Genomic DNA, 18,562 nt, shown 5'->3' with positions numbered 1-18,562 from the left:
CACTATCACTTTAATGTCAGTTTTTATAATCAAAAACTTCACAATCATCACATGATACGTGCTTTACACACAAATCCAGGAAACATCTTCGTCAAAACCATTCACCAATGTTCTATCTTTGTTATTTTCCTAGTAGATACATAATCTTACACCTCGTGGAAGCAAAATCGCTTTTTCAAACAATCACCTTTGCAAAGCTTTTAACTTTGACATTTATCAATTGAAATTAAAGACTGGCAGTAATAACTCAATACCCCTAATTCTTCAAATGGATCCTTCTATACATACATCACTTTCTACTATGCTGACAGGCAAATGCATGTGTGGAAGAGTTCATTAAAGAATTAAGGGGTGACTGGTCCACTATTTTCAGCATCTCAACTGGTCTATAGATGATAATACTGACTCTAAGCTATGTATTATGTCATGAGAAATGTAAGGTAGGTAGATGGGTATAGTCGGTCCAAGAATGCACATGCATTGACAATTCCAAACATAAACATGACTAGTGTATCTGGGACTTGAGCTTTGGATTATATGAGCAAAAAAATTGGTCGTGAAAATTGAAAGTAACATTGTAAAATTTTTACAGTTAAAATCAGATTTGCAAAATTTCCACAACCACTTACTCCACCCAATACAAAATAGACTGTTCTTGTTTACATCTGGTCTAATCTCTGCACGTGCATTTTTAACTCTGACCTACTATCAGGTAGTAGAGTCTAATAACTTGAGCAATAATTATCACACTATTCCAATACTTGCCATCATTCGTACTCTAATATCTGTTTATGATAAAACAGCAAATACCTAGAATGAAAAGAAAATGAAATAGAGTTTTACATGACCTCATTCGCTTGGTTACATCGAGTGAATGACGGCTGTGGATTCTGATCTCAATCGACACGTGAAAGTCCAATGACCACTAATAAGTCATCCTCACTCATAATTCCAGAGTCAACCCAGCTGTAAATGGGTACGGACAATCCGGGAAAGATCAATGCCAAGAATTTTGGACGAAGACCAGCTGGTAGAGAGGATCTCTAACTGTGAACCTAATTTGTTATCCTTGTAAAATATAGTTCTTTCTTTCCTTTTCTTACTTTTTTTTTTTAAAATATTGATTGTGCTAATCAAGGAGGGAAATTTTTCCAGGACAGCAACAAAAGCCAACTCTTATCGATTTCCAACTGTTGAGGAAAATATAAAATGCACAGCTTAAAGCCGACAGGGCTTCTGTTTATGGTCCCATCGGTACAACAGAATGCTTTTTCATAGTCAGCCTCTACCTCCCTACAAATATCTCAGGTAAGGAGCCCAGACGTAAGAGCTTCCAATACTTACCCTTCACTATTAAGTACATCTGTAACAGTTGCTTTAGTTATTAAATGGTCGTCACACTTAAACCACTGGTCTTTATGTAAGCGTATATAACACGTATAATGACCTACTTCTATTGTTCCTATATGATTAACCACAGCAAATAACGAGTATCTGAAATGAAGAAATCAAAATTTTATTTTATGAAAAACGATAATTCTTAACTTAGAATTTGAGTGACATCTTGATTTCCAGCTCCTCCCACCTTAAGGACATCAGTGTAGCAAGCACGCTCTTAGTTTATCCAAAATAATCCCCTTGGGCCTATAAAACTGACAGAAGTAACCAGCATGAAAAGATGTTATCACAAACCCACAGGCCAGGATTGAACTCTTTACTTCAGATTAACAAATAGGCATCTATCTAACTCGCTGAGCCACCGCGGCTCCCCCAGAATGTTGGAAACGAAACTTACTTATTATCACATGAAAGACTTGTGGGTATATCTAAGATAATTTGATTGGAGAATCCGTTATTATCATTACGAGACGATGACATAAACGGCGTCATATCCAGCTCCTCCGGGAATGATACGTACGTTGAGATCTTTTTATGATAGCCTGTGGAATGCTCAAACCTCTAAAATAAAGTAAATCACAAACTTTTCAAAGTATTGTAAATAGATTTATCAAACCTTTTTATGTGTATATGGGACACTAATAGTATCTTTTTGCGCCATTCTTATTTTCAGTCAGACAACTAAATAATTTCAACCATAGTCAATGGTGGAAATTAGAATCAAACCAAGATTCAATAATCATTCAAATGAACATAAGAAATGATAAGGAAATTTACACCATACTTTAAAGAGGACGGGCTACACAATGCAGTGTACAATAGGGTAAGTTTTTCCAGGACAACAGGAAGAGCATGCTTATTCTATTTCCAACTGTTGAGGGATCTTTACACTGCAAAGTCTGTAACACACATTGTCCCATCAAAACGACCAGATGCTTTTTCCGTGTCGATCCCTCAGACAAAAATAACTGACAGTGGGAAATTGTGTTAAGTGATAATAAGAATATAAGGCCTACCTTGAGGTGAAAACAAGCAACAACGGGTAATTTTTTCATTGTTAATTGTTTGGTAGATTCCTGATAACTGTGACATTTTCCACATTTTATTTTAGCTGAGCTTCCTAAATGTTCTGGTCGAGTAAAGCTGAAAAAATGGAATGAAATGAGTTTCATTACACTGAAATGCACAGGGCAAACTTTAATGTGTGATCTTTTCAACCAGGTAGTCCTCGACCTAACCTCTTGGCCTTTGGAACAATTCTGCATTTGGAATAATGAGGAAAGATGACTTATTCAAGATCTCCTGATTTTCAAAGGCTGACCAAAATTAAAACCTATGAACACCAATGTCTACTATTAATTCAACTTGGCAAATGACATAATCATAGATTCTAATGCCTGAACAGACTGTGCTGATGCCCGTTCTCAAATATGTAAAGAAGAAAACTGTTTGGAATAATGGAAAGATTCTCTACCTACCGTTTCAAACACTCTAATAATGAGGTAGGTTCATAGTTCCCTGGACTATTAGTAAATCCTACAATAACAAAATAGAAATAATTATTCAACTTTTTTTCATTACTTCGGACTTTTGTATAAGTTTAACTTTATTATATTCATCAATGAAACTTTAAAAGAAACTTTGCTACCATCAAAAATATTGGGAAATTATCATCCATTCCTAAAGATACATTAACAGCAATATAGAGCTGCAACTTTCTCAAAATAAAATAATATACAGTGTTTAAACATGAGTACAACATGACAAATTTTCCAGAAATTTAAACCCAGAGATAGGTTAGGGACCTTCCTTTACCCCCAGGAGAAGGGGTGGAGTGAGTAAAGGACCTACCTGTACCCCCAGGAGAAGGGGTGGAGTGTGTTGTGGCTGAAGTAGACATGGTACTGAAGGCAGGGGGTCCTGGACCCAGATCTAACGAAATATCCCAAATAGGATCAATAGTTGTCGAAACATTACTGAAACAAGGTATCGAAAACATTTTAATCCATCAAAAACAGTTAAAGGCATTGTAATGACGTTATCTCAACTTTTATATGTATCAGGGACACCAATATCAACTATATGTATATGCAACATTCCAATTTTCAGATATCTGTGATTTTTTGCAATTCTACTAACTAAGTCATTTATAGCATTGATATCACAAAAGCTGCTTTAAAGCGTCCCAACAATCCTAAAAAAAATTAGGAAACCTCTTAAACATCCCTTTAAACATTTCTGAAACAGATCTAGGCAATGTAAAAGAACTACATCATGCAGTTTGAAAATTAAGTTGTCTTGTGAAATGAAATTGTAAATCTTTCTTTAATGGATCTGATAGGAATAAAACATTCAATGCCTGCAATGCCTTGTGATGCCATGAGGTAAGGTAAGAGAGTAATGCCACGAATCTAAGATAAACATAGTTACAGCGGTAATAACTCAAATATAGGAGAAACATCTGTGCTATGAAGCTATATAAACTTTGTCAAAGGTTTTGCTCTCCATCAAAGTCTGACTTTCGAATAAATTTTGTGAACTCACTTGCACTGTTTACAAGTAACATCTGACTGAAGCCCACCAGTAAATATTTGATCTATGATACAGTTACAAAGATGTGGATTGCTACAACTCATTCCATTTGTACCTAGAAACAACATAACATATAGAAATATTAAAACAGAACATGAATCATGCTGTTACTGAAAGTTTCAAGCTATATGTTCTTCAGACAACTGACCTATTTTCAGCCCACGTCTCCTCTGAAGATGGACAAGCAGAACAAAGTCATTGATTGGAGAGGAATCGTGGACTGTTAAATGCCATGTATCATAGATATAACAAACATATTCTCTTCAATACGAAATTTTATATATTTCTACTGTGTTTCACTTAATATGATTTTGAAAGTGCTCAATCGAAATGCTTGTATGATGCAAGACTGTCATTATGTTTTGCTGTTTAAATATGGAGATATGCACCGAGCTAATGAATAAAATACGGGTATGGACATTCTATCTCTTATGATAGGGTTGTTTTGATCTTTTGTAATTCACAAAGCTATTTGAATAAAGTGAACCAGGGTCCCAACTATTCACTAATAAGAGCAGTGGTTTTAAATGATGAAGATAGCTCGAGTCTTCAACTGGAGGATAATCTGGGATGAGTAAGATTCTGCGATTACACATAATACATTGTATGGAACTTACCTTTACAATGTCTATGTAAAACATCTAAAGCAGCTATAAGAAATTCATGGGCGTCTTGTTGTTCATACCCTGCTAGATGCCGAGCGTTGGTCCAAACTAGATGTAACAGTCTATATGGTATGTGTGGAGTGCATGCACCAGAGTAAAACTGAAATGAATGAATGAAGAATAAGTTATCAAGGGAAGACTATATAGCTCTAGCCCTCAGGACCTGTTTCTTAGAGCGCCCAATTCTTTGTGAGAAAAGTACATTGCTAGAAATAAAATGAAATACCATAAGTCTCTTCTGAAAATGAATGAATCGTAGTGTCCCTGATCCCTTTGATTGAGCCCAGAGGCCACACGAACAATGATCATATCTCTTGTGTAGGACACACTTTTCAAAATATCATTAAGACAGTTGGATTTCTATCAGTGTTGTTTTTATTCACATTTAATCTGTTATAGCATTTCTACTTCGTATAGATTGTATATTTTATGTATTATTTATTGTAAGCACCAGACCGAAGTCATACTGACCGGATGATTCAAAGCTATATAAAAATGAATGGAGTTTTAAGTCCTACTTTCCCGCACCATGTTCAAGGCTATATAAAGAGTTATGTCATAATCATAAAGGATGAAAATTCACTCACTTCCTGAAATAGTCGTGCCATTTCGCACACAAGGCACTGTTTGGATTCTCCAGGCATTTGGCAAGTATGGCGATCAGCTAGAAAAAAGTCTCGTAGAATGGGGGTATGAGTTAAAGCTTGAACGATACAATTCATAAAACACGTATTGCCTAGGTTTATCAACCCACGTAATCCTGAAAAAAAAAACCATCCAATTAGCAACTTAAATATTTTTCTATCTGAATGCTTGGACGCCTTTTCCATGTCAGCCCTTCTAACCTGCATCACTGACAGGGGAAAACTGGGTTGAAAAATCCGAAGATATTATCTGCTCCTATGCTGAGATTGAACCGTGGACCTTCAGGGAGCAAGTGTCTAACTCATTAAGCCACTGCGACCTTCTATTGGAATATGGGAAGACACATTCTTAAGCTAGGGCTGGATTGAACCCTGGACCTTAAGGTTAGCAAGCAAGGGTTTAACTCACTAAGCCACCAGGATACAACAGACGCCCCAAAAGGTAATTAATAAAGATATCTGTTGCTGATTACTCACCTACAGTAGAATTTGAATTGACTTTCCTTCTCTTAGGATTTTTCTTTAAAAGTTGAATTTCATCTTCTGAAGGTTCCCATGTAGAAAATGGCTCTTTGATATCTGAAGAAAAAATTAAAATCAGAAAACGCACTGGGAATCAAAAATATTTGTGCACATCAAAGACTTCAAATGTGTGTGTGAGTCAATTCCTTTCAATAAAACACAGTTTTATAATTATTTTGACAAATTTGTTTGCCCCAAAACCAAGACAAATGTTCACTTACAAGCACCAACTAAATTTAGAGTTGGTTTTTGGCTGAAAGATCTAGCTATGTCTTCTAAGTCTTTATCATAGACGTAGTCTTCACATACAAAACATATCACTGTACCATACGTTAAATCAATCGCTACAATATACGTTCAACATCGAATAAATTTATAAAGAACAAATAGCTGAAAAAATACAGAGATGAGAACTTAAAATGAGTAAAAAAGATATCTGAATCAAGATCTGTGGTAAATCACATTTTTATGATACATTACTTATTAAAAGTGCGATTTGTTTTTTGGAAACCACATAAACATTGTTCAAAAGAATTGGTAGGAAGGTGAAATAAAGATTATAAATTGCAACCTGGAAAGAGATCCTAATATCTTCAGCCTCCAGAAACTACCTTGTGATGTCTTTAAGCAGTAGCTGAAATTAATACTTTAGTTCAGATAATTCAGTCACCATATTCGAGATCAATAACCTACCTAAATTATGTTTTTTGCTCTTGGCATGATCATGTATGTGTTTAGCACCATAACAGCCGAAATATATACAGGACATACATGCATGAAGTCGTAGAGTTGTCTGCCGACATGTGTGACACACACATGATTTGGCCTGAAATAGACAAACGTTTTTTCATCATATAAACTTCAGATTTGTGTTGCCTCAAATTTTCTGAAATGCTTATAGTAACTTTTTTGTCGTTAACCATAATAAAGCTGATAGGGTATAGGGTCTTTTCAGAGGGGCAATAGACAGAAACGAGCAACGGTGGCAAAGTACACTGCATAAATAACATGAGAACGACGCTATTTGTCATAATTAATTATGATTTTTTTGTAGTGGACAGGTCCCTGGAATTTAGTAGATAGAGGATTATTCATCTGATCATATTCGGGCTTTTTAAAAAGAATTGACAGTTATCAACAGCTTCCTTGTTTTGACAATTTTTTGTTGGACAATATTTGGCCTCTCCAATTAATTAATAAATTTAAAAACAACCAAGAAAGGGGTCAAAGAAAATGTTCAATTATAATGACTTTGAAATATGAAATAAAAATATATAATTCAACATCATCCGCACACTTATTGTCGTAGGGTAGGGGGTAGGATAGTTTGGTCAGTTGTTGTTTTTGAATATTTCATCACGGTTGTGTACCTTGATTCTTCGTGCGTCGGCTGAGGGACACGCGATGAAGTAAGAATAAATTATGCGGAAAGGATCGGTTCCTTTGGCTGCTTTAAAGGCACTCAAGTGCTGGCAGCCATGAACGCTCATCTTCCACCCCTCATTCGAGTGATTGTCGAAAACTTCATCACCATTTCATGTGATCAGTCTGAAGTTCTGATGCGATTCAACAAAGGTTGTGCGCAGTGGGCAAGTGAGATTGGTGTTGTCTGCGCACCTGTCTACTTCCGCTTCCGGCATAAAACGAAAGTAAAGTCTTGTAAACAAAACAGAAACCAACGGAGAAGGCGAGTTATTTTCTTAATAAGCACAGCCTAACCATTTGACCAATTGCACATTTATGTGTCAATGCGTCATTTAACTTCCTTGTTCGTACGATCATCACAAAACAATTATTGCTTCAGGTTATAGGTCAAAGGTCTTTGTTGAGAATTCATTGAAATTTGAAATTCTTGACAATTATTCGTCAAGTCAATTCATGTCATTGCAACTTTTTTATGATGCATTTACAATTATTTTCTTAAATGTTCTACTCAATGGTGCTGACTTGCTCTGTCATATCTGGTATTCACGAGTATATTAGTGTGTTGAGTTAAGACGTGTCTTGAATATGTCCACTGAATTTGCATCTTTAACTCAGTGTTGAACAGTGTTAAATTTCAAATTGATTAATACAGTGGTGTAACCTATTTTCGTGGATATAAGGATTCAACACCAAATTTCGTCAAGGTTAAAAAAACGAAAAATTTTTTTTATGTCTTAAGATGTTTCCTTAGATATTCTACAAAATAATTAAAATTGGTTTATTTCGATTTTCTTTATGAATCCTTCACTTTGACCAATATTTCATGAGCAACCAACTCGGCAACGGCAGCAGAATGCGTCACCTACTTTCGTGTACAATGTTTGATCTATAAATAAGTCTAGAAAAACACGTTGTATCGATACCGGATGGTATAAGTAACTTCTCTTAGGGTTTATCTTTAATATCAATTCATTATAACTAGTGTCAATTCCTTCAAAGAACCACGATTTAAAAAAAAAATAGTGACTGACAAAATAAGATACGTAGCGTGATTTATTGCTAAAAGTCACTGAAACAACATAAGAATATGGTCCACTTTCTGTTCCATAGAAATTTTCTGCTGACACGGAATCTGCTAGTTGATCACGTGACTTCATTCGTTGAAATATATTCTAGCAGACGACACTTGGAATTCCGATTACCGCTCGGGATTATAAGGAAATTCGGCCGTTAAAAAATGGTGACGTTTGGTAATAACTGAAATCCGCCATTTTGTATTTGTCAAAGTAAACATTAATACATTTTACCTTGCTTGAAACTACTGGATTCATTCTACTAGCTGATATTGTAGAGAAAACCCATGTTTATCAAAACAAACTAATGCGGAGGTCGCGCAAGGTCGCTCATGTAAATTATTAATCCTTTCCGGAAATCCACGAATAATAGGTTTCCACGAAATTGGGTTACTCGACTGTAATGATTAATTGATTAAACCTGTTCTTTACAGAATGAGCTGGCAAGTAACAGGCAGTTTTATTGGTGGACCATTATGTCTCTTAGCTTTTATAATGATGTTGTTAAAACACAAACCAAAAATACAGATTAAAGATAAAATTGTATTGATCACTGGAGCAACATCAGGCCTGGGAAAAGGTAAAAGTATGATATGAAATTGGGTTTTAATTTTTCTGAGATATTCCTGATTGTCCTAATGAACAAAGGCAATGCAATGTTATGTGCAATTAAGAAAATTGCTTAGAATATGTCTCCCTTTTTTTTACATGATTTTCAGCAACTTTCTTGATTTTTTCTATCAACATTACCCCTTAATAAGCAACAATCGTTCACTCATTCATTCATTCACTCATTCATTTGGTCATCTATCTATTTATTGGGTCATCCATTGATTAGGTCATTCGTTTTTTCTTTCATTTATCATTCATTCTTTCATTTATCATTCATTCTTTCTCTATTACAGCCTGTGCAGTAAAATTTGTAAAAGCTGGATGTAGAGTAATATTAGCTGGTAGATCTATAGAGAAATTAAAAGAGGTCCAAAAAGAATTGATAGACACGATAAAGGTGAGACTAAAATCGAAAACTGAATTATTAAGCTGCAATACATCCTGACGTCTAGGGCAATGTGCTATGTGAACGATGCTGTATTTGAAATCACAGTGACCAAGGCTGTGCATCGCTTTTCACATGAGGGTCATATCTCAAATGGGACATGACATGCTAGGAAATGTATTACAATTATAATCAAAAATGATACACAAGTTTAATGCCACACTTTAAAAGCAAGTTTAAAATCATAATAAATAGACACATGAATAATAAAGGATGGACTAAACTTGTTTTCTCAGCTTTATCTTGAATTTTAACAGCAGAATTCTGTATTAAAGCCAAAGCCAATTGTTCTCTTCATCTGAATTTTTTTAACCTTGAGAAGAAATCGAACTCAGGGCGACAATCTAATTGGCTACCGACTGGACTAGAATACCAGTCAAGTCGTCGACATGCCAACTCGTCAACAGAATTTTATCGGCAAGTCGTCGACGGAATTCAACTCGTCGACAGAATTTTATAAGTCAACTCGTCTACAGAATTTTATAAATCGACGACTTGGTCATGTTTGTCGACGAGTTGACTGTCGACGAGTTGGCGTGTCGACGACTTGACCAGACACCCTGGACTATGCCACTGCCAAATTTTTTAAGATGTCAATATTTATTGTAGAGTGAGTTTACACCAGAGATAGTGGTGTTAGATTTAGAAGATGATCAGAGTATACTAACAGCAATAGAAACAGCCTATAGTTTCTATAATAAAATAGATATTTTAATTAACAATGCTGGGGTCAGTTACCGAGGAACTATACAGGACACTGAGATTGATGTCCATAGGAAAATTATGCAGGTTAACTATTTTGGTCAACTTATATTAACTAAAGGTAAGCATAGAAAAATAAACGATACATTAATTATACAAAAAATACTAGCTAAAATAGATTAATGGAATAGGAGGCTTAGTAAGGACGCTGGGTGAAATAGGTCAGTTGTTTGAAGATCGCATAAAACTCTGAATAACAATTTTCTGTGCTTCTTGCAATTCCACTAAAACTGAGTGTTTTTTTACGTCACTAATCGCAAAGTATGCTGTATCATGTAAGGACTTTGTGATTGGTGATGTCATAAAACGCTTAGTTTTGGTGGAATTGCAGGAACCACAGACATCTGATTGAAAATTGGAATGGTGCAAATTGATGCTATTAGTGTCTCTGATACACATAAAGATTTGAGAAAACCTCTTTACAATCCCTTTAATGACGCCACTTATCTTGTTGTCATTTCTGCCAGTCTAAGAATTTAAAGTTTAACCTAATTGTGCACACACAGCACACCAGTTAAGACAAGTCCATCAGCAAATCTTTAATGAATATTACTTTTTATTGTGCATTATGATCTTTATCCTTTATCCATTATGATATTAAAGGTATTGTGAGTAGAATGAAGAAAGATGGTGGAGGTCATATCGTTGGTATCAGTAGTATACAGGGTATAATATCTATACCATATAGATCAGCATGTAAGTCTCATTATATCATTATACATTATCCAGTTAACATGGCAGTGGCTCCGTTCACCTTGTGATCAGCAGAATCCACATTTTTCCCTTGTTGACTGCGACAGAACCAATGAGATGATTTAACTAGCCCATCTTCTCAATTCCACTTGATTTCTCTATGTCCAAAATATGGTTTGTTGGTTGTTTTTTGTGTGTGAACAATAGGTATTTATTTTGTAGAATTTAGGATAGCACCCTCTCCTGACTATAGATATACCTTGTATGACATTGCATCACCAATTAAAGCAAAATCCGGGGTATCATTTACAATATTTTGTACGTTTTTCAGATTCTGCATCTAAACATGCTTTTCAAGCGTTTTGTGATTGTGTACGAGCGGAATATTGCGATGATAAAATTAGAGTTAGTGTAATAAGTCCAGGGTATATGCAGACTAATCTCTCTCTCAACGCTATGACTTCAGATGGCAGCCAGTATGGTGGTAAGTAGTTATGTCAATTTTTTCTCTCAGATGTCTGTGGTTCGTTTATGTTCGGAAATGTTCCATCATTATAGCAAAAGCTGCTTATAGTATCTAAGGGACTTTGCGATAGCTACGTCGTTAAGCCCTTAATTTTGAAGGTATTACACGAGGTACAGAAGGCTGACTGTAACTTGGAATGGTGCAAATATAAGGAATCCCCGATACACATAAACAGTTTATAAAACCTCTTTTTTAGTTCCTGTGCTTTCTCAACTATTCTAAATACTGTGGTTATGACAGATGTTCATCTTACTATATTCATCAAAGTTATTTTTACCTTACAGTTTTTGTGAATTGGAATATTTATTAAGACCTAAATATTTAATATCCCTTTTCTTGATTTTACAGTTATGGATAAAACAACAGAAAGCGGCATGAAGCCAGAATATGTTGCTCAACAAGTCTTAAATGCTATAATTTATGACAAGAATGAAGTCAAACTCGCTTCGTTAGGTCCTAAATTAGGGTGTTTCCTCAGAACTTTAGCACCAAACGTGTTCTTCTGGAAAATGAATTCAAGAGCAAGGGAACAGAAGTGAAAATGTCTTACCTCCCCTTATACTTTGAGAGAAACTGGGGCTCGATTAGCAAGATACACCCGATCCAACTCACTTCAAATAAATAGTACAATATCAGATAGCATTCAAGATTAAAAATTTATTCCTACTACACCTTATTACACCTAAACAAGATTTCAGCCTAGATGGAATGCATTCTGTACCCTGTTCATATTCTTTTTATTAAATGACCTTCCCTTGATTTAACATATCCTGAACATGCAGAACTAACCAATCGAGTGCCCTTTATTGTTTTGTTAGTTTGATACCAATAAAATTAGATTAGTTTGTTTATTTTTTTCATATTTTTTTATCTCTATTGTAATATAACAAGTTGTCTATCACAGTCCCTGTTCTATTACAGTAGAAAAAATCCAAACCAATCAAAGCATGTCAAGAAGTACTTGTTTATTGATAACAAGACCAAATTATTCCAGTCGACCCAGCTGTAAATGAGTATGGATACTCCAGGAAAGATCAATGCCATGTTTCAATGACTGTCACAGGCTCAAGAGGAGACAAAAATCCACCTTGTTGATAATCATGTGCAGAGCATGCAATTGAAAGGAAAATTAATCTGATTGGATGATGACGGTCTGTCTTGCAGATAATAAAACTATTAGAGACAACCATCAAATTTGATTGATGTCATAAATCATGTTGGCGACAAGATTTTTCTCAAGATATGACCTGGCGATAAAAATCTCCAACCAAGAACGCTTTTGTGCCCACACCTTAAGTTGATATCCTCGTAAAAAAATGAGTTGTTGCTTTCTTTCTTTATGACATATTGGATCCTTTGTACTTCAACAAACAAAAATCATTATTTTTTTAAAAACAAATTTAATTGGCATTAATTAAGAGTGGAATATTGATATTTATTTTGATCATGAAAATCTCCATTTTTAATTAAATTATTCACGAAGATTCCAACTATGTACATTGATTAAAATTAAACTAATAAAATGTTAAAAAAATAAAACTGGGATGTCATGTTCAAAAATTGCGTAGTGTTGTGCTAAAAAGATCAAAGTTACCAAGACTGAAAATAATTTGTCAGGTAAATAAAAACCCCTTATTCTATTATTGAACTCTTCTTAAACATGTCATTATTGCAGTATTGATTTTAAAAAATGCATGCTTGGAAGAGTCCAATAATGAAATGGGTGTCAAATACATGATCGACCCATTATTTTCAGCCTTAAATCACTAACATTAACACAATCAGAAATAAATCGCCTTCGAAGCAAATGTTCATTAAATCACATCACACAGGCGTTCATTGGAAATACCATTTATGTATTTTGGAGCCGCAGAAAGCTCCAGCTGCCATGGAAACAGTATGAAGAAATCTTTGAAGTACCACGCCTTTTCTAACTAGGATCACAGGTCGAGATGTAGTCAGGTTTCGTAAGGCCGATTTGGGTGGTTCGTGTATGACTCGATATTTCGAACAAGGGTCTGTTTCCCACGATAAAATATGGACAGCCGAGAAGATAATACTGGCAGCTCCGAGAGGTAAGAATACTTCAGCTTGTTCAGGCCATGCTAGTCCACTGACGATGGATCCCACGCCAGTGAATACAGAAGTATATCGGATAATATTTCCCAATTTAATCCATCGAGCTGTTTCTTCGCCTAGTTTTGTAGGTTCAATGATAATTGTTTTTATGCCAGCTTCTAATGCGCTGTCTAGTTCATATTCAAATTCCTCTAGAGCATCCTCATGGTCGTAAACTTCTCGTATTATTTTATAGTCTGAACTCTCTCCCCCTCCTCTCCTGAAATTAGATATAAATCCATGAAAATAAACTATATCAGCTGTGTTCACTTTCGGAATAGAATGCCCAGTTGAATTCAAGACAACTCAGTCCATAGATAACTTAGTACACTAAAAGACAACTCAAACAATTGTTGAAGATCTGTTGTTTTCGTCAGGCATGAATTGATCTTTTTTGATTGAATTAGTGGCGGATCTCGAGCAAGAAGCGGACCATGCTTACTCTCTCCGAAGCACATCATGGTACCTCTCTTTGGTGGAGTTTATTACTATACTACCTTTAATCCTATAACACCTTACACATGTCATAGGGCCAACTACAAAAATGCACTGTCCTATGGTTATGGTTACTGAAACTAGGCCTATCATTTGATTTCTTTGTCAAGGCCCAAAGAACGAGTCTAAACCTTGGAATGCCGGTTGTGTTTGAGAGATTATTTGTCACTAAAAGCTTGAGATCAGGACCGAGTGAACTCTCGGGACAAAGTTACGTAAACATGAATCAGCAACTGTGTCAAAGTCAAAAAAGAATAGATTTGTTTTGATTTTAGCAAAAAATAAACCTTAATCCGTTTAGCTCAAGATGCAGATAGCTTTGATACCTTTTTCACTTCATGTGGATACAATTTGACTACATATTAGTCCATATTAGGTATGTTTTCAAACAAAAACAAAGAAATTCATTTTACCAGTCGGCCATTTCTTCTGGAGGCAAGGACAGATAACTAGGTTTAAAAATTTTGCTACAGACCACAGCCATGTATTCAGGTCTTGAGAAATGGTTGTTTTCACCCGATCTTGTAGGCTATCACTTATAATAGGTAAAGAAATTTCTCCTAATCTAAAGTCAAGTGAATAAGTAAACCCAGGCCTTAAGTCTTAATAAAAAAAAGGTGCGCATTTTGAATTCAACGTCTAAAGTTAAAGCCCCCCCCCCCCTCTCCCATTAAGTCAGTCTTGCCCCTTCTACCATGAGTCTCGAGAGGCTGACGCCACCACTGTTTTAGTGAATTGGTTATAAACTACTCTCTGGCCACATTGAGTTCTAAATTGAATTTTCTTGAAATGAACACACTTCTCTCCAAGAAATTTCATGTGAAAATAACACATTTTAACTGAAAATCGCCCTATGTAAAATCATAGTTTCAAATAATTTTTGTTTTCAATGGTTGGCATTTTCATTAACCCGAAGACAATCTTAAGAATCTCAGCAATATTTGGAGATTAATATTTCAATTCATATAAAAATGATAGCCAAAATGTGATTTAGAATTCGATGTGGCCAGAGACTAGACGATACACCTGGGTATCCAATGGGTTGGCAATATGGTCCTAAAATAGGCCTGAATGGGTCATTAATTATGACAAGAATACTTGATTAGATCAATAAAAGCCTACACAAACGAAAAAAAAAACATGGTTAATGATTAAAATCGATCAATCATTCAATATGATCATTATTATTCTGTATGCTCCATATACCTGCTAGTTGGGGCATAGAGCTGTATTAGTAATTGAGACAATAAACCAAGACAGTGGATCATGAAAATGAGCGGCAGATGAACTCTCCGGCTTCCCACAATAGAAACTACTACCCCCACCAGGCCCGTAACTAAAAGGGGGTGAGGGGGGGTCCCCCTTGGAAATATATTCGACACCCAACTCCTGCAAAATTCGAACAAAATCTCAATTGAAGCTGAATCAGTCTAGACTGTGGCCGCCCCCTTGGCACATTGGGCTGGTTATGGGCCTGCAACCCACCGCCTTCAAATGAAATGAAATGACTGGAGTTTTTCATCCTACTTTTCCCGCACCCTTCAAAAAAATCCTAGCCCGACGTTGTCTCCGTTGGTGCAGAAACGTAGGACGTAAAACAACTTCACTTAATTTCACACGAACTTATCACTGATTGTCTTATCTTGTTCGACTTCTATCGCCGATATGTTATCTCTTACTATAACTACAAACACCACGGCAGCTAATAGGCAACCGCCTTTTATTGATAAACAACTAAGAAAATATTGGGGAATTAGATGAAGACTGAGACGTTAAATTCCACTATCATGTCTGAAATGTTCTACATTAATAATAATATAACAAAAAAGTTTTTCTTTGATCGGTTAAAATTTAACGACGAAGCAATCTCAGGTCCCATCAAATCTATTTTATTGACAGGCTAAGATAGAAAAAGGTCAAATTGCAATGATCATCATTATATAAATCTAAATAAATAGCCTAGGTCTACTATACTTTGGCAAACTAGATGCAATTGCTTCCTTAAGCTGACGGAACTGTTAATATTGAAAGAGATGCTTTAGCATTGGCTGAATAGCTTTCGCGCCAAAATGACGTTTCAATGACGTAATGAACGCGGGAAAACTTCTGTAACGAGGTTTTTGATTGGCTCTGATCAGTAACGTTATAGTTGTGGTTGGTAGAGAGTGCCTTGCTGGTGAAGAGGATGAATGTATTTCGGATGTATGATCAAGTTCATCTATGGATTCAGCTAGGGAAGAACTATCCAGGTGATTTATATTCTTATCCCATCAAAGCTGTTATTAGAAGTGGAAATATGCCATAATTTAACTTCCAGCATCACTGTATTGTGTATTAGTTCATCCTTCTTTTACACGATATCAGGCTTACTGTTTCCGCAGACCACTGTTTGCAAGACAATATTGTCGATGGTTTCGTTACAGTAAAAGGCAAAATAAATGGAATTTCTTCAAGTTTACATCCACTTCTCTGAAAGATTTGACTTATTATTGCTTCTAAAGAGACCAAAATGTAATTTCTGTCCTGCAAGTGTGAATGTAATATTCATTCAGTGAGAAGCCAGATATGAGAAAAATATGTTTCAAGAAGCACTTCCAGGGACAATATCCATCCATGAAATAAATCTTGAGAAACCACAAAATATTTAAAAAATACTTTATTGCTTGTTGACATTTCAGCGAGGCGTTTTTAGAATGAAAATATTTATGTGAATATGTCAAATGATAAAAAAAAAACAGTAATAAACGATAAACCTGTACGTTTCGAACATTGTCACGTTATATTGGAATATTGAAATATATTTTAAGACTGTTATAGATTAAGATATATTTGATGATGCCCCGGGCTAAATCCAATAATGTAGCCTTTGAAATACAAAGCTTTGTTTAATATTGAAAGTTTATGAATCATATGAAGACCGCTGTCGTTAAAATCGATTCTATTTCAAATAAGACATCTATTTTTGGAGTAATGGTCGACATTACTGCAATGCAGAATGTAATAGACGAAGGGTGGTTTTTAAACGAAATGGAGTTTGGGACCCTATTTTAATGCTCTTGATTTTATCTTGAGATAAATGTTGCTAAAAGATTGATAATGAAAATAAAATAAAATTAAATGTTACATCGTACCTTTACCTTTCTGCACCTGATTTCGCCATTGAAAGCCAAAATTAATTCAGTGGGGATTTTTTTGCCATGCACGTTTCTTCAAACCATACATCGGCAAACGTAGACCATGGGAATAATAAAAATACGTTAATTGCCCATACTGAATATTCTTGCATTGATATCCTCAACACATTCAGATATACATAGATGATGAGAACTATTGTCAAGTACGAGTACAAGCTTTACGTTATGAGTATAATGTAGAAAATGTGTAGAAAGTAATTATATCAGCTGTGAATGAAGGCGAGGATTATATATTTGTTATAATGCCAGATATTGTCAGGAATTTAGAGAATACGATTCGAGAAATTTCTAAGTTTCAAGCTGGGACTGTTTACGACGTAATAGTAAGTGTACTCAACTGATAATGCCTTTTACATGATGGTAAGATGTATTATGACAGTCTGAACACCATACACCTTTTACTCCAGACACAATATAAAAACACACGACAAGGAGAAAACAGACATCTACCTATTCAAATCATAATCTATAGTAAAAGATTCAATGAGAAAACCAAGAAGCATCTATCCATCGCAATCTGTAGGTTAAAGACTAGAATCACAACGAGAAAACCTACATATACGTGGAGAAACCGGCCTATAACAGTCTAAATCTCAAGGAGAAAACCGACATATACCTGTCTAAATCACAAGGAGAATACCGAAATATACCTGTCTGAAAATCATAGAGGATACCGACATATACCTGTCTGAAAATCAAAACGGATACCGATATATACCTGTCTAAATTACAAGGAGAATACCGACATATGCCTGTCTGAAAATCAAAGAGGATACCGACATATGCCTGTCTAAATTACCAGGAGAAAACCGACATATACCTGTGTAAAAATCAAAGAGGATACCGACATATACCTGTCTAAATAACCAGGAGATAACCGATAGATACCTTTCTAAATAACCAGGAGATAACCGATATATACCTGTCTTAAAGTCAAAGAGGATACCGGCATATACCTGTATAAATAACAAGGAGAAGACCGACACGTACCTGTCTAAATTACAAGGACCGGTATATATCTGTCTTCAAGGAGAAGACTATCTATCTTCATTCTATCCATAAGTCAAAGGATAAATTCACTACGAGCAAATCGAATTATACCCGCAATTTGCAATTCTGTGAAAAGCAAAATGCAGCTATGTAAATCGCAATCAATCTGTTGAAGACTAAATCACAAGAGGAAAACCGACATATACATAATCAAATCCTAATCAAGAAGCCACCAAAATCAATGATATAGCCAAGAAATGCGTAAACTGAATAGCTTTCCCGAACAACTCAAGACGAAAAGGAATGACAAAACCAGATACACATCTTTTCATGTAACCAGAGGTCTTAATCAAATTTAAAAATCCAATAATTCAAATGAAGACAAGCTGAATAACAATCGACCGACTC

At 35.3% G+C, this 18,562-nt stretch overlaps 2 protein-coding genes across 2 annotated transcripts; one reads left to right on the top strand and one right to left on the bottom strand.

Moving 5' to 3' along the window:
• Positions 1-767: 767 nt before the first annotated feature.
• LOTGIDRAFT_206005 (hypothetical protein) lies at positions 768-7,396 on the bottom strand (the record flags this gene model as incomplete). The annotated part of the gene is made up of 13 exons (XM_009047090.1): positions 7,192-7,396; positions 6,515-6,647; positions 6,043-6,165; positions 5,777-5,878; positions 5,243-5,415; positions 4,608-4,755; positions 3,943-4,045; positions 3,304-3,374; positions 2,877-2,934; positions 2,415-2,541; positions 1,796-1,959; positions 1,345-1,494; positions 768-810 (listed from the first exon to the last, which is right to left on the bottom strand). The coding sequence occupies exons 1-13, from the start codon at positions 7,309-7,311 to the stop codon at positions 768-770; spliced, it is 1,515 nt and encodes a 504-aa protein (XP_009045338.1). The 5' UTR covers positions 7,312-7,396.
• Positions 7,397-7,472: 76 nt separating this feature from the next.
• Positions 7,473-14,400, top strand: LOTGIDRAFT_212002 (hypothetical protein). The gene is made up of 8 exons (XM_009047089.1): positions 7,473-7,508; positions 8,754-8,899; positions 9,225-9,328; positions 9,986-10,199; positions 10,742-10,834; positions 11,163-11,315; positions 11,706-13,696; positions 14,306-14,400. Exons 2-7 carry the CDS (start codon positions 8,755-8,757, stop codon positions 11,894-11,896), a joined length of 900 nt encoding a protein of 299 aa, XP_009045337.1. The 5' UTR covers positions 7,473-7,508; position 8,754; the 3' UTR covers positions 11,897-13,696; positions 14,306-14,400.
• The last annotated feature ends 4,162 nt before the right edge of the window (positions 14,401-18,562 follow it).

Source organism: Lottia gigantea (assembly GCF_000327385.1).
Source record: "Lottia gigantea unplaced genomic scaffold LOTGIsca_11, whole genome shotgun sequence".
In the NCBI taxonomy this organism is placed as follows: Eukaryota; Metazoa; Mollusca; class Gastropoda; family Lottiidae; genus Lottia; species Lottia gigantea.
Note: the sequence above shows the minus strand (reverse complement) of the source record. Positions and strands in the feature narration are given on the sequence as shown.

Bases quoted from the DNA above. Each gene is read 5' to 3' on its own strand.
- LOTGIDRAFT_212002 (XM_009047089.1), top strand. From the start codon at position 8,755: ATGAGCTGGCAAGTAACAGGCAGTTTTATTGGTGGACCATTATGTCTC. The intron at 10,200-10,741 runs GTAAGCATAGAA...ATGATATTAAAG, and splicing joins TCAACTTATATTAACTAAAG to GTATTGTGAGTAGAATGAAG. The intron at 11,316-11,705 runs GTAAGTAGTTAT...TTGATTTTACAG, and splicing joins AGATGGCAGCCAGTATGGTG to TTATGGATAAAACAACAGAA.